At 41.9% G+C, this 16,907-nt stretch overlaps 1 protein-coding gene across 5 annotated transcripts in view; it reads left to right on the top strand.

The window, feature by feature from the left end:
• UNC5D (unc-5 netrin receptor D) overlaps nucleotides 1–16,907 on the top strand; it is a 582,894-nt gene that overhangs the window by 526,063 nt on the left and 39,924 nt on the right. For all 5 annotated transcript variants that reach the window (XM_082374962.1, XM_082374961.1, XM_082374959.1 and 2 more), the window contains 2 exons: nucleotides 12,518–12,686; nucleotides 14,417–14,644. In XM_082374962.1, coding sequence (XP_082231088.1) covers nucleotides 12,518–12,686; nucleotides 14,417–14,644 — 397 coding nt within the window. The remainder of the gene's footprint in view (nucleotides 1–12,517; nucleotides 12,687–14,416; nucleotides 14,645–16,907) is intronic.

Genomic DNA, 16,907 nt, shown 5'->3' with positions numbered 1-16,907 from the left:
CACCCCTTCCCTTTTTTGACCTCCAGGGAACCTTTCTGCGCATGTGTAGTTGGGGAGGTCTCCTTGACTTCAAGAATAAGGAATATGTGGTCTTTTATCTTCTATCTGGGCAGGGCCCAGCCTCCCCCATCATCCTGCTTTTATGGAGTTTCTGCTATTATGGAGTTTCTGTCCACAAGGGAGAAACTATTCAGCCTGAGGTCCATCTATCTCCTGCCTCAAATCCCCCCTGAGAAACACGAACCCCAAGAAATCTTTATTGGGAGGAGGAAGGATAAAGGTCTGTCTTCTGTAGCTTCTTCAGGTTGCCAGGGGGCTTGTGACCCTACCTAGTTGGGGGTCACGGAGCTCTCGCCCAATGGGGAGCTTTGAGAGATAGACTTGGGGAGAAACTCGGCCAGGTCCGCTGGTGTGCGCATGTGTGTGTTAATGTGGGGTGAGAGACATGAAGGACTTGGAGATAATTCCCAGAATTCTGGCTTGGGAACTGATGATTAATTAGTAGAGAGAGACTTGCCAGCTGAAGTCACCTGAGAGTTTGTGATAACAGCTGCTCTGGGAGCAGCTCTGGATTTCTTTCCAGGGAATAAACACAGCTCTTTGACTTAACAAGAAAAGGGATAGGAAGAAAATTGATTAAAGAATAAATAAATAAAAGACGAAAATAATATGCAATATATTCAAGAAAACAGACAACTGCTGAATTGAAATCCCACATTTGGCCGGAGCATGTGACAACAATGCTACTTACAGCAAAATGTCCCAGTATTGGGCATGGACCATGTTTGTATGCCTCATGCACAGTGGGATCTTCTGCCTTCCTTTTCTTTTCTTTGCCTTCCTAGCTAGGTAAGACTCTGCCAATCCTGAAGTAAACTAATGGCATACATAACTTGTCAGGAAAGTAGTACAGACTTAGTCATTGACACTGCATGAGAAATAAAGAATTATCAGAAATGAGATGGTATAGCAGAGTAAGGACAACACAGGGATCCAGAAGGCTTGAGTTCCAATCCCCTTTGCCACCTCCAGCCTGGGTGGCTTTGAGCTAGTCATTTTCTTTCTCCAAGCCTCAATTTTATCATCTATAAATTTTGTGTATTATTAACTGCATTCCAGGATTTGAGTGAGGACAGTAAAGTGACTTTAAATATGAGAAGTCCTGTGCAAACTACATGCTACATTTTGATATTATTTTGTCTATCTTTTTTTAATTACAAAGATACAAAATCCATGGAATTTGTTTGAGCTCTGACTCAATGATACTGAGTCATTCCCATTTAACTACTAACACATGCCTAGACTCAGCAGAAAGTTTAATTCAGTGATAGCAAACATAATAAGTGTTCGCTCTAAAATCAAGAGCTTTGTCTTGAAGACTTAAACATAAGACATGACACCATAAAACTCCTAGAAGAGAGTGTAGGAAAACATTCTCTGACATAAATCATACCAATGTTTTCTTAGGTCAGTCTCCCAAAGCAATAGAAATGAAAACAAAAATAAACAAATGGTACCTAATCAAACTTACAAGCTTTTGCACAGCAAAGGAAAGCATAAAAATTTTTTTTAATTAAAAAAAAAAAACAAAAACGAAAAGACAACCTGCAGAATGTGAGAAAATATTTGCAAATGATGCGACTGACAAGGGCTTAATCTCCAAAATATACAAATAGCTCATACAACTCAACAACAAAAAAAACCCAATTGAAAAATGACCTTAATAGACATTTCTCCAAAGACAACATACAGATGGCCAGTAGGCACATGAAAAGATGCTCAACATCACAATTATTCAAGAAATGCAAATCAAAACTACAGTGAGGTACCATCTCACACCGGTCAGAATGGCTGTCATTAAAAAGTCTACATATAACAAATGCTAGAGAGGGTGTGGAGAAAAGGGAACCCTCCTACACTGTTGGTGGGAGTGTAAGTTGGTGCAGTCACTATGGAAAACAGTATGGAGGTTCCTCAGAAAACTAAAAATAGAGTTACCATATGACCCAGCAATCCCACTCCTAGGCATATACCTAGACAAAACTATAATTCGAAAAGATACATGCACTCTAATGTCCATAGCAGCACTATTTACAATAGCCAAGACATAGAAACAACCTAAATGTCTATTGACAGATATAAAGATGTGGTACATATATACAATGGAATACTACTCAGCCATAAAAAAGAACGAAATAATGCCATTTGCAGCAACATGGATGCAACTAGAGATGATCATACTAAGTGAAGTAAGTCAGAAAGAGAAAGACAAATACCATATGATATCACTTATATGTGGAATCTAAAATATGGCACAAATGAACCTATCTACAAAACAAAGAGACTCACAGACATAGAAAACAGACTTGTGGTTGTCAAGGGGGAGAGGGGGAGGGAGAGGGACGGACTGTGAGTCTGGGGTTAGTAGATGCAAACTATTATATTTAGAATGGATAAACAACAAGGTCCTACTATAGCCCAGGGAACTATATCCAATCTCCTGGGATAAACCATAATGGAAAAGAATATTAAAAAAATGAATGTACATATGTGTATAAGTGAGTCACTTTGCTGTACAGCAGAAATTAGCACAACATTGTAAATCAACTATACTTCAATAAAAAACTAAATTAAGAGTGAAATCAAGAGCCTTGTGATGATACAAAGGACATCCTGCATCAATTCCTTTGTCTACCTCTGTTTCTCGTAACATTCTGGCTTATGATTGGTACTTTAGAGGTATTTCCTATGGGTCCGAACAATGGCCTCTGGGCGGGCTGGTATTTAGATTAAGAGATCAATGACCAGTCAAGCTGGGGTGGGTGCTTATGCCACCTTAAACAAGCTTTGTCCCTCTCCACTTTGCCAGGCTTTCCGTGCTAGATAGTGATGGATATAAATGAATGAATTATCCCTGTCACTGTTTCTGTTTAGTGGTCAGTCATGGATTTGAATTTGGTTTGTTGCTTTGAGTTTTAGCAATCTTTATTGGAAGAATCAAATTAATGGTGTCTAGCTATCCCTTTGAGGAGATTTGGCATTAATTAACTCTGTAACAGGCATAGGGGACCACTGAGGAGGAGAGAGGCTCTGAAGTAACAAACAAAGGTACTACTTGTGCTAGTGAGGGGGAGTACATTGCTGCCATTTGGGAAACACATTAATTCTTTCAGACTGCCAGTGTCATGCAGTGTAATAAAAAGGGCAATTTATCAAATGGTACCTTAATGGCCTAGAAGGGTTAATGCAACTTCAGCTGAAGATTGTGCTCTTTTCCGCAGTAAAATCACAATGGTTTCTTCACAAAGTCATTTAGGTTAGAATGTAATGCCATTAGCCCCCAGAATGAGGAGGGGAAGAGAAAAATAGTGAAAGAGGGAAAAGAAAAGCGGGGGAGGGGGGAGAGTCACACATTGTCATTTTATGATCTGCTCTTTTTGGAAAGGAGAATTTCCTCATATCAAGGCCTTTACCCATCCTTCTACCTCACACCCCCTTGGTCCACAAACAAACACGCATAAATAGAAATTGCCGTCATTCTAATAAAAGTGCTTCTGAAGCCCATGTGAGCTCACAATGCGAAGTGATTAGAGTGGTCCAGAGGAGTCTTTAACTAAAGATGCCATTGACAAGATAACAATGGTTTGTGAACATGGCTAATAGGTCTGAATGGAAGGGGCACCTTAATTCAATAAGAGGAAAGTCATTGGTTCGTGAGTTTGATTGCACATTGTAAAGGAATAGCACATACTATAATTATTTTTATTTTGTATGTGCCATCTCTTTTATTGCCCATGCTGGAAGTAGAAATAACCTGTCCTATTAAGATATTTAAAATATATCATCCTTTCCACTTCACTTAGTTGTAGCCTAATAAAAATGCCGAGAGAAGATGCCAGCCCACACTGAGCTGCCCTCCTTGCTTACTAAAACACGCCCTTTGAAAACCTGGATAATTAACCGCCTCACTCCCTTGGTTTCAGTCTTTAACAACTTCCCAGGACCCCATAAAGTTATATGCAGATGTGGAGCTTCACTCTGCGTAGAAACTTGTGCAGCTGAAGTGTGAAGATAACCCAAAAGTCAACCGACACCCCCAAGATTGTGTGGTGTCTGGGAGATGGCTGTGGGTCAGGAGGCAGCGACAGAGGGGTCTTTAGGTCCTAACTTTAAAGTGAACAAGCCATCAAAGTCCCGGTGGTAGAAGAGTGGTAGACAGAAGAATGGCGCCCCAAGGATGTCCACATCCTAATCCCCGGAACCTTACATGGCAGTAGGGACTTTGCAGATGTGATGAAGGTTAAGGACCTTGAGAAGGAGAGATTATCCTGGATTATGCAGGTGAGCCCACAGAAGGATCCTTATAAGAGGAAGGCGGGAACACCAGACTCAGATAAGGAGACTGATGTCATACCGCTCACAGATGGAAGAAGGGGTTTCCAACCAAGGAATGCAGGCAGCCTCTAGAAGCTGGAAGAGGCAGGGTAATGGATCCTTTCCTAGAACCTCCAGAAAGAACACAGCCCCGCTGACACCTTCATTTTAGCTCTATGGGACTTCCACCTACAGTACTGTAACATTATGAATTTGGGTTGTTTTCATCCAGTAAGTCTATGGAACAGCAATAATAGAAAACCAACACAGGCCTCTGTGACCACTCTACGCATGTCAAAGCCCTGTTTTCCTAAGGCTTTCTCCAGGGTATATGAAAACAATGTTAGCAACTCTCATGCCAACATTACACACCTTCGAAGTTCCAGGTTTGGAGACCATGTCCCAGGGAACATCCGTCTCTCCGACTGCCTGTCCCCCCCGCCCCACACAGACACACACCCCAGGACCACCAGAGGACAGGAGATTCTAATCCCAGCTCTGTCACAAGTGGGTGTAACTTCGGCCATGTCCCTCCACCCCGTAGCACGCCCTTCTGTTTCCTCATCTGAATGGTGATGGTGTTGGCCTGATTACTCTTAGGTCCTTTCCCAGCCCCGAAATGAAATGATTCTACGACACAGGACTCGGGTTCCTCCAGGGAAGGCTGTTTGGCTCATTCAAAATGCCAATGAGTAAACCACTTAGCAGATAATAAAAACTGTCAGAGCAGCATGCCGCCTAGATCTGCTCTTCTCCCCTCCCCTTCTTTCACTTTAAAGCACTCTCCCTGAGCCATCATTATTCCACTTCTCATAGTAAACAAAGCTAAAACGCCAACACTGCATGAAAGATGAGGTTTAAGTTGTGTCTAGGAACTGGTGATTTACACAGGATTTGCGATTCCTTTAGTATATTAATTGGTAAACACCCTATGAATGTGTGTGTAAACTAAAGCCGTTGAACATAGGCAAACAGTTTAATCTCTCAGTGTGGTGTCTCTCAAACTTCAGCAAAGTCAAATCCTCATTCCAGCCCGTATGTAATTGCCCTCCCACCCCAAGCCCCTTGTGCCAACTCCCTTCCTGTGATCCTACTGCAGATAATACCAAGTGGGTGACACAGATCTTTAAACCCTGTAATAGCAGAGATGTATGCTTCCATCCTCAGTTAACTGGGCTTGTTGCTTATTGTAATCCACTCTTCTAACTGGCTCCTCTCCCGCCCCAACTAATGGCATAGAATGGCTTGAAGAGCTGTAACGTTATTTCCAGTTACTGCTAATCAACCCCCCAACCTGAGAGCCTTCCATATTAACACACGTGCTACTTAGAGAAAGAGGATGTAGGGACAGTCCCTGTGCATTTGCATTTTCTACTATAGTAGCATCATCCAAAGCCATAATCGTGAGCATTTCAACTTGACGGGCATCTGAATTCCATTTCAGAAGCCTACCCGATGTATATCTGACAGACCACCGAGCCCCTGCTGCGTGAGGCTTTGCTTCGGATATTTGCTCAAGAACCACACAGCTTTTCTCAAACGTTAGCGCAGGGCTAACTTGCAAGCAAGGAACGCAAGTGAAAAGCATGAGTTCCCAGCTCCTACCTCAGAAATACTGAATCCGAATCGTCATGGGTGGTATCCAGGAATATAATTTTAAACAAGCTACCCAAGGAGTTTGAAACCACGTTACAGTTTTAGGGCCACTTAAAAGACTGAAAGAGGAATCAATTGTGATAAAGAGATTTTGCTCAACTTCTCTCTTTTCTCCTCTGTTCTGCTCCTGATACCCTATTCTCCTTTTCCAGAAGTCTATTTTCTTAAATCATACATAGCAGTTACTAGAGTTAAATCCCCCAGGAAACCTAGCCATGCTATTGGGATGGACGGATGAGCCACGCTGGCTTTCTAAAGGGCCCATATCTCCGAGAGATTCTGTGATTATCGTTTCCTGGGACTGATCTCAAAGATCTGGTCCGAGCTGCAGAGTGAGATAGGTATCTGACTCGAGTAAAACGAGAAATCATAAACCGCAAACGGATTTTTATCCACAGCAATGTTAGCACTCTAGGTCGGTGTACGAGGGTTTCAATGAAAAGAGAATAATAATAGTGAAACTATGTGTCATCTCAGGTCCAAAACTGTAGGAGGCTGGAGCCAGCTTGCTTTCAGAGCTCTAATTTTAAAACTAAGTACAGCTTCCATCCATCGGCCTTTTATGTCTATTCCATTAAAATATGCTTTAATTATGGATCGACCCAGGGTCTGGCATAGTAAAACTATCATTACTCTCCTGCCTGCGTTCCTGAGTGATGCTCTGGGTAAAGGTGATCAAACCTACATTCATCTATAATACGGACCACAAGGAGGAAAGGAGGGAACGATAATTACCAAGCACAGCATGGCAGATGACAACAACAGTGAAAATCTCGTCTTTAAGTATGGAGCTGATTGTTTTGCTTGAAGAGAGTGACGTGCTACAAGCCTAGGGTCAGGTCAAGAGATATTGAGAGCAAAAGCAAAATGTGCCCGGACGCACCTCCAGACCTGCCGTGGTTAGCACTTGCCACCTTGGAGCTGACCTTCACCGTGACCTTCTGTTGTGACCTTGGTGTGCAGATGGGCGCTGCAGAACGTGAGTCACGATGTGCCAAGGTTTGGACCATGACCTCACCACCACCAAGTGCAGAACGTTCATCACCTCCACCACACATTGTGTGCAGCTGTCAGCGACCCTGCTGACTTCATTGTAAGGGTTCCGGACAGGTTCTCCCTGGGCCTCTCTTCATTCATTCATTCATATTTTTTTGTTTGTTTTGACTGAATTTCAAACTTAAGGAAAAGTGTCAAGAATAGTACAGGTGACTCTTGAACAACACAGGTTTGAACTGGGTGGGTTCACTTTTTAATAGTAAACACTGCTATCTGTGCTTGGTTGGATCCATGCATGTGGAACCACGGATACGGTTTTTGACTGCACAGAGCATTGGCGCCCCTAAACTCCCGTGTGGTTCAAGGGTCAACTGTATAAAGAGTTCCCAGTTCTCCCACACCCAGATTCACAAATGTTAACGTTTTACTACATTTACTGTGTTCTACTCTTTCTCCGCATGTGCATGGAGAGAGACATGCACATATGGAGAGAGGAATTAATAAATACACATCCACATATATTTTTTTAACCATTGTGAACAAGACGTCCCTCTTCCCCCTAGATGCTTCAGTGTGTATATTCTAAACACAAAGTCTTACATAACCACAGCACAATTATCAAAATCAGGAAATTAACATTGATACAATACTATTATCTACTCTGCAGACTTGGTTCCTATATCACCTCTTATCTGAATAATGTCCTTTATGGCAAATGAAAATCCAGTTCCATTCACTTCGTTTTGTTGTCACATGCCTTTGGTCTCCTTTGATCTGGGGTAGTTCCTGAGTCTGTCTCTGGTTCATGATATTGACTACTTTTAAGAGTGCACATCAGCTATTTTGCAGAAATGTCCCTCAATTTGGGCTGGTAGTTGTCTGATAATTCTCATGATTAGATTCAGGTTATGTATTATTGGCAGGAATGTTACAGAAGCGATGCTGAGTTCTTTTCACTTTTTCTTATCGGGAAGTATGTTCTGAAAATTCATCCCATTACTGGCAAGATTAACTTTGATAAGTTGGGTTAGGTGGTGTCTGTATAAAGTCATGTTTCCCCTTTGTAATTATTAAGTACCTTGTGGGAAGATACTTTGAAACCAAGTAAATAGTTCCTTTTTGTTCTTAAAAATTTCACCAATTATATTAGCATCCCATTCATAATTCTTAACTGAGTCAGTTATTAATATGATTGGTTGTCAGATGATGACTTCCTACATTTATTAGTTGGCTTCCTATTGTATGGAAGAGTTTTCCCATCCCACTCATCCATTCATTTATATCTGTATCTTTCGTGGGTTCTTATGTTATTCAGTGGCTTATCATCGTTTACTACCATTATTCACTTTGATGCTCAAGATGTTCCAGATTTGATCAGTGGAAACCACTGGCTCCTAAGCTTGCTTCAACAAATATTTGTGAGTGCTTGCAGCCTATATGAGGCACTGGGGTGCGGGAAATGGGTACAACAATGACCAAAACAGAAAAAAAAAAAAAAAATCCCTGGCCTTATAGAGCTTACATTTCAGTCTGTGGAAGAGAAAAATAAACAAATGGTATAGTGCATTGGAGGGCAATGAGTGTGAAGTCAAAGAAAAACAAAGATCAGCTTTTGATATAGGAATGTTGCAGTTCCACAGCTCAGGCATAACTGGGGAACGCCTTGTTAGTAGGTGTCATTGCAGCAAAGGTCTGAAGGGCATGAGGGAGATAATCATGGGGATGTCTGGAGGAAAATTCCAGAGCAGCAGAAACAAATGCAGTTCCTCGAGGGGGAACAAGCTGGCATTTTTAGTGGGATTCCTCAACTCAGTATCATGAGTTGAGGACAGACCATGGAAGGGAAGCCTGAAAGCACTGCCAAGGTGCCTTCATTTCTTAGAGTGCACATCCCTAAGGCATTGGGGACTCTCTTAAAGCACGTACTGAGATAAGAACCATCTACCGAATAAAGTAGCCATCTCAAAAACACAGTTGCTATAGAAATAAGACTCATAAAAAGGTAGGAGAGGTGGGAGTTCAGAGTTGAGAAGCAGAACTTTTATGCATGGAGCACATACTAGACGCTTTTTAGGCTTTACTTCTTTTAACTCTAGAACAATCTTAGAGTAGGTATTATGTTGCATGGGAGGCAAGTGAGGCTCTGAAAGGCTTTCCCTTCTGCCACCATGTCTGGTTTTCATGCCACAGGAAAGGTCAGACGAGGGGTGTAATATCAGGGATGATGCCACAAAGTGAGGACACAAGAATGTTCTTTTCATCCACGTTCTATGTTCTCTGCGGCTCCTCTTAGTTTCCCCTGCTGGTAACTAAACAGGGTTAGTCACGTGGGGCTTTCTGTCTTGCCAGATTCCCAAGCAAGATGCTCCCAGGCCCTTTACCAGCACCCTTTTCCTGCCATGTATATTTATTTTGCGGTTGGGGGCATCAAAGCTGCAAAGCTGGCAGAATTTTCTCCAGAATTCTCAGCTGCACTGCGAGAGCAGAAATTTGAATTCACAACCATGTTTCCATAGAGTTACTCAACAAGCCACCTGCTTACACAGACCTGGCTCTTAAATTATTGATCTTTTTGTATCCGTAAGCATTCGTAAACATGCACCGCATATATATGGAGAAAAAGGCAGGGGGGTGGGGGACACAATGAAAAAATTAAATAGCAAAAGTCTTACGCCACCAGACTTTTCATACGGGAGGGTGTGTGATGCACTGACGTCGTTCATATCACGGTCCTGAAATCGCTGCTCTTATTAGTTCCCAGTTATTATTAGCTCACAGCTATTTTAGAAAAATGTGTTGCCTTTTTTCTTTTTTTAACACCTAGCAAGAGCACGAATACTTCCTTGGCATATACTGTATAATGTGGGCAAACTTAAATGCCATCCGTGCTTTCCTCACAAATCTTTGGTTTTGCCCAATTAAAGCCTTCTCTCCTCTGCTGTCTTGTCCCTAGATGTCCTAGGTCTGTATTCATGGCTACACTTGCACTACATCTTTTCCTCCATCTGTACTTGGGATGTCACGAGAGCCAGCAGTTTGACCAGCAGTCTCCTAGTGCTAACAGAGAAACAAAGTGCCTCTGTTCACAGGGATCAGGAGCCTGGAAGTCAGAAATGTGTGGTGATTTGGCTGCCATCTCTGTGATTGACTTCTCTGTGACCTTATGTTGTTACAACCTGTGCCCACACAGACGTGTGGAGAGCTTTAATTAATATCTGTAAATCTCCCTGATTGCCACAGATAGAAGGTGGCAGAAAAGGGCAAATTATTATTAATTGTCGGGGAAAAAAAACGGAGAGATCAAGTTTTGTTCCTTCACCAAAGACAGACCTACATGCACGGACACCCTTTTCACAGTAGGAGGATTAGATGTGTCTTAATTTACTTCCTTTGCACTTCCGGAAATGCCCAATGGCTGCCTAATGCAAGGGCCCACCCCAGTCCCCACCTAAGTTTCTCCGGGCACCATCTCTGACTCCTCATGCTGCTTAACGTTATTACCGAAAGGAGCCCTGCTGTTCACAATGAGTGTGAGAGTTCACCTCATTAGCTGCTTTCCATTCACTTGGCATTAAATAATTCCCCCAGTTCCCATATGTTTGAATAATATGTTCAACAAGGGGGGATCATTCTCTGAAAGCAATTAAACAGTTCTTTTAGGAGAGCTTGTCGTTGGTCACTCAGAAGCACCCCTGCTATCCCTGTCTGTGAAGGACGCAGGCGGCAATTACACAGAAAGCACTTAACCCTCTCCAGTGGCGGCGGGCAGGCAACCACACACAAGCTGCCACCTCGTGCTGGGTACAGCTCACGCTGCAATTTTACATTTTTTTCAAACCTCAAGTATAGCGTTCTAGGCTGTTCACAGAGCATTTGTCATTGCTAATACAGGACTTTCCAAACCCACCCCACCTCCCCGACTTGCCTGCCCTGCTTCGACATATAAATGCATAAAAGACATTTTCAGTTTAGTCTGTGCTTTGCCTGTATGGGAAGAATTGATAACTTTGGTTTGCCTACGTGGAAGGCTGAATTTTCGGAAGGCAGCTCCAGTGCTTCTTGGGGAGGGAAGAAGACCCTGTGATGGTGTTCAGGTCTATTTTAGACACAGTAGATACAAGATGCTCCTTCTAGCTTATAGGCCCCCGTGCCTTTTATCGCAACAGTGAATTATAGATAATGAGGTAAAGTGCGGCCATGACCAACTGGAGAGGGAACAAGCAGTGTCAACAAAAGCAATTCAGAAATTAACGACATGTTAGGGGTACTCACAGAAAACCTGTTTGTTTACACAAGATCACAGACAAGGTAGTATCTTTCAGTACTGATTCCATCCTGCTCAAAGGGTTGCTTTTTTGACCAGGGATGACATTTCTTAAATGTCCTTCCTAGGCGAGATGAGAGAAAGCTTAGGTAATAATACCAGTCCTAGCTCTCATGTTGCATTGTTCGTCTGAGAGTCCTAAACTGCTTTATGGATTATATTCTGTATCAGTATATTTCTTTTTTTTTTTTTTTTTTTTTGTATCAGTATATTTCTTACAAGTGAAAATAAAGGGGAAAAAAATCAACCGGCTTGTTCAAAAACATATAAGCAGTTGGGGTAAATGAGGAGACTTCTGGGTTCTCATTGATTGCTGTCCTGTGAACTACCCCATTTACTCTTTGGGGCAGAGATTAAAAACAAAAGACACAAAAATGGAAGAGGGAGGCATTCAGTAAGGTGGTATTTATTTCCTTTTAGTTAAATTTCTTTGATCTGTTTCGTGGCTCTGCCTTCCTATTGTAAATTATTCACAATACAGAAAAATCTGAACACCAGGTTTAGGTAGAATGATTTTAAATTTAGAGCTAAAATAGGAAAGAGATGAAACATATATATTTATGTATTTGATTATGCCGTTTATAACTGTCTACTGTGCTATTGCTATATAACTTGTGTATCTGTGCATTGGCAGAAAATAAATGTTTTCAAAACCAGAAGAGACATACTCAATCCTGGTACGTTTGAAGTGTTGCTTTGTTCACAAAAATAATTTGTTTTGTTGCTGACTAGCATTAAACATATATATAGAATGTGTTGTTGGGAGAAAGGAGTGTGATGATGGTAAGATTACCAGATCGGTCATTTCTGTGAGGTCCTTGGCCTTGGTCATTGATAACGTTATCAATGAGAATAAGGATTCAGCAGCTGGTGTGTGACCCGCCAGCCAGGTCTTTGCTTTCTCCTGCTCTGCCCTGTATTTCTGAAGAAGCATTTGTCATTTTGTTTTTCAAAAGCTAGATTTGAAATCTAGGCTCAACCTCAGTCTGTGTGCTTGAGCAGTTCAGGATAGATGGCTGTGGTCCAGAAGAGGCATCCTCCAGGAGGTGGTGTCACTCAGGAGGGAGTCCCAGGGAAGGATTTTGCTAAACCTGCAACTAAATTCTCATTCACATATGCCCCGCTCCTTTACCTGCTGCTCTCTTTTATCCTTTCCCAACCGTACAGCCTCCAGTCAGATGGATCTGAGGTACTCCTGAGTCCGGAAGTCACCTGTGGTCCCCCCGACATGATTGTCACCACTCCCTTTGCCCTGACCATACCCCACTGTGCAGACGTCAGTTCTGAGCACTGGAATATCCATTTAAAGAAGAGGACCCAGCAGGGCAAGTGGGAGGTGAGACCTGAGTCTTTCTTTTTTAAAAAACGGGGTTTGGGTTCCACCCGTGGAATGGATTTAACTTTTACCCTCTCTTCACACAAGTCAGCTGTGAAATTTGTGAGCATTTACTTGTTTTTGGTGGCAAGTGTTCACAGCATCCTCGAGGTACTGGCTAGTGTTTTGGGGCAGGGTGTGTGTGTGTGTGTGTGTGTGTGTGTGTGTGTGTGTGTGTGTGTGTGTGTGTGTGTGTGTGTGTGTGTGTGTGTGTGTGTGAGAGAGAGAGAGAGAGAGAGAGAGAGAGAGAGAATACGGAAAAGAGAGGCCAGAGAGGATACAGAGCTTTTTCTTTGGGTTTTAGAATACACTTGTAATTACCCTCATAGACATGTACCCTGTGTATCTGCCTTTGGTACATAAGACTGTGGCTCCCGCCTTTGTTCCCAGGCCATGTCCCTGTATGAACTAACTTTCCTCTGTGGCTTCTGTGGGGTTAGGGAAGAGGCCCAGGGCAAGCAAGCTGGATTCATAAAAGGAATCACTCTGTTTTTGCCATCATAGGGATTGTAACAAATCTATGTTGAAGTATTCAGAAACAGAGTAGCTGCTAAATAGATGTTCATGAATTAATGAATGCATTGAAAATCATTCTATCTTGCCCTGTGTGTACGAGTACATGTAAGAAACAGTACAAGGAGAGAATAAAAGGGACAAAATGAGAATCCACAAGAGGAGAGTAAAGACAAGGGAGATGGCCACAGCAAAGAAAGATGGCAGTGGAATGACTATTCTTAGTGAAACCTCTGATTTATCTGTCTGATAGGGATTCCTTTGGTGTCTGAGGTCAGTTTGCATGAAAGCAGGTGAATTATCTTGCTGGAACATAATGACCTGTTCCAGCCCTGGGATCTTACCTCCCCAGTCGGTGCTTCAGGCAAAAGAAGTAAAAGGAAAATGATGTTTCTTGAGGAGAAGAAAATTCCCAGTTGCTTCAGTGGATGACATTTACCCTGCCCAGCTATGTCTTGAAACTCGTCGCTATTCTTTATTGAAAATGCATTCTGCTATTTATTCAGTTGTGGTACAACCACAGGCAAATTTCCTGGGGAGTCAAGTTCCATGGATTTCATAAAGGGGTCCGGGTTTTGTTCTCTTTTCCATTACGTCTTGCTTTGCCTTGATTTTTACCATCTTCGTTTTTCTTCCCAGCACTTCCTCACGGTCATTTACATCCAGATGGTGTTAGATTCATGCTCTATCACATGTCACACATACCTTATCACGGAGGGTGAAATATTCTGATACGTCTTATCCAAACCATTTATTGAATGGTCCCTCGTGAATGATTTTGATGGAATGAAAGAGGACAAACTATTTGAAAGAAAATAAATATTACCTTAAGGATAGGGAAAGAGGTTTTCAGAAATAGACCTTTATAAAAACATAAAAGTTTGCTCATTGATATTAATGTTCAAGGCTGTTTTGTTGTTGTTGTTGTTTTGAATTTGGCCTTGAACAAATTAACTGAAAACTGGAGAACTTTGAAAGTGACGTTCGTTATAATCTACTAAATCGAATCCCAACACCCTGAATATAGCCATTCCTTCGGTTCCTGATGTCGGCAGTTATTTTGAGAAAATGAGTTCAATAAAAATATTCTGAAAAAAATGTCAGGTCCTTGCAAAGTGACTGTTAAATCACATTTTATTTCCCAAGCTGAGAGAATTCAACAGACCTTTTCCCAACAGGAAGTGATGTCGGTAGAGGATGAATCCACATCCTGTTACTGCCTTTTGGACCCCTTTGCGTGCCACGTGCTCCTAGACAGCTTCGGGACATACGCCCTCACTGGAGAACCAATCACAGACTGTGCCGTGAAGCAGCTCAAGGTTGCGGTTTTTGGCTGCATGTCCTGTAACTCTCTGGACTACAACTTGAGGGTCTACTGTGTGGACAATACCCCTTGTGCATTTCAGGTCAGCCTTTTCTCTGTAATTCTTCTTGGGGTGTCAATGAAAGCATGGGGTTTCCTGAAGATCGGTATCAATAGAGAATCTGATTGCAGAGGGTCTGGAAAATGAACCCACATCACTGGCTCGATGGGGAAACCTCTCTCGAAACAAGAGCTATGTTACTATGTGTCCAACAATGTGCTGAGGGTACAAGGTACTTGGCAGTCAAGAAGAGAGAAGAGTTAAATGAACACATAAGGAACACTGTGTGCTAAACGAGAAAACTGACTAGAAGTATAGTTGAGATTCAGAAAACAGAGACCCAATGGCAAGAGAGGAATTGGAGAAGAGTTTTGGAGGACCCTCAGGGTACTTTCTTGCATGAATGAGATTTAAGAGCGAAAGAGGAAGGGATACCATGTCCAGAAAAAGAGAATGGCGTGAACCACAGGAACAAGAATTATTTGATGTACAGCAAGCAGTAAGAAAAGTGCTTGATCACCTGAAGGTTGTAGTTGGAGAACAACAATTATAAAGCATACGTCTCAGCAGGCTGTCACGTGACATCCTGGACACACGGTCTATTAATTTTTAGGGTTACTAGGGCAGAGATGGTTCCTTTCCATTTTTGGTCCTTTTAATCATGCATGATTCCTTTTAAATTAGCTACTCACAAAGAGTGCAAGTTTATTAATAGCAGCAAAGATAATACAGAAGTGCCTGTGTAAGCTCTGCCCCTATATACATAGCTCTCCTGAGACATCCCAGATGCCAGCTATTCCAGTTCTGGATCATTAAGTCCATGATGCAGAGCTTTTCCTCAGGAACTAGCTTTTAAGACACTGAGCTGGAAAACTCATATTTACCAACAGAAGAGATACAGTGACCTGAATCCTGAATATAAACCAATAAAGGTGACACAGTGCCAACCTATGTGCCCAGATCTTCCCTGACTACCTCTTTAGTAGCACAGGTCATTATAAAGGGCACGCTTCATATTTGGCTGTTCACAAAAGGGACCTTTTTCATAAGGGGTGCCATTCTGTAAAGAACTTCAGTGTAAGCAGTTAAACCTCATCCTAGGAATGGCATTTTAAACTCTTCATCTGCTTCTGAGACACCCTAATAAGAGGATTTCTCCAAGATAAAATACCTGACATTCAGTAATCAAAAATAATAAATTGACATATGATATCACTTGTATGTGGAATCTAAAAATATGACACAAATGAAGCTATCTGTGAAACAGAAACAGACTCACAGACTTGTGGTTGCCAAGAGGATGGGGGGAGGGAGGGATTGGGAGTTTGGAATTAGCAGATGCAAACTATTATACATAGAATAGATAAACAACAAGGTCCTACTGTATAGCACAGGGAACTATATTCAATATCCTGTGATAAACCATAATGGAAAAGAATATAAAAGACAATGTGTATATATATATATGTATGTATAAACAATCACTTTTCAGTACACGGTTTGCAAGGCAGCAGAAATAGAGACGCAGATGTAGAGAACAAATGTACGGACACCAGGCGGGGAGAGCAGGGGCTGGTGGTGGTGGTGGTGGGATGAAGTGGGAGATGGGGATTGACATGTAGACACTAATAGGTATAAAATAGATAACTAATAAGAAAAAAAAGTTTGCGGTACAGCAGAAATTAACACAACATTGTAAATCAACTGTACTTCAAAAAGAAAATTGAGGTTACTGCCACCACTGAATAGTTGTAAAATGCACCATCACACAAGTTGGATGTTTAGTAACTCAGCCAGATTTTGAAAGCTGAGTAAACATGGAGGGCGGGGAGGATTTCCAATCTCCTGGGCTCATATGAGTAACCCACTGCTAACTAGGGTTACTGTTGACGATCTGTTCATCACAACTGCCTTGGAAGTCAGCGATCATAACCAGTTTGGAATTTTCTTTGAATAACAGTCTCACTGCTGATGTATATACCAGTGAGTTAGACATTTGCCCAAGGAGTTTCTTCTAAGGGACTTGCAGATAATGTATTTTCATTCCCATTCATTGCTCTCAGATTCTAGAAGAGCTCAACTGTTAACAGCTGAATTGCAGTGGGAATCATGAAAGTGAGGCTCAAACCACAGCTTTTCAAACCACTATCCATCCCTCTGGGTAGTAGACCCTTCTTAATCAATGCTCGAGAAACTGATATTCTCCCTCGAATTGAATATAAATATCTTTATTTCATCACTGAGAGAGATTTCTTAAAATTCTTTAATTTTGCTGTAGAGAAATGTTTTTCCAGTGGAGATACCT

Source organism: Balaenoptera borealis (assembly GCF_965194805.1).
Source record: "Balaenoptera borealis genome assembly, chromosome: 21".
Taxonomy (NCBI): Eukaryota; Metazoa; Chordata; class Mammalia; order Artiodactyla; family Balaenopteridae; genus Balaenoptera; species Balaenoptera borealis.
Note: the sequence above shows the minus strand (reverse complement) of the source record. Positions and strands in the feature narration are given on the sequence as shown.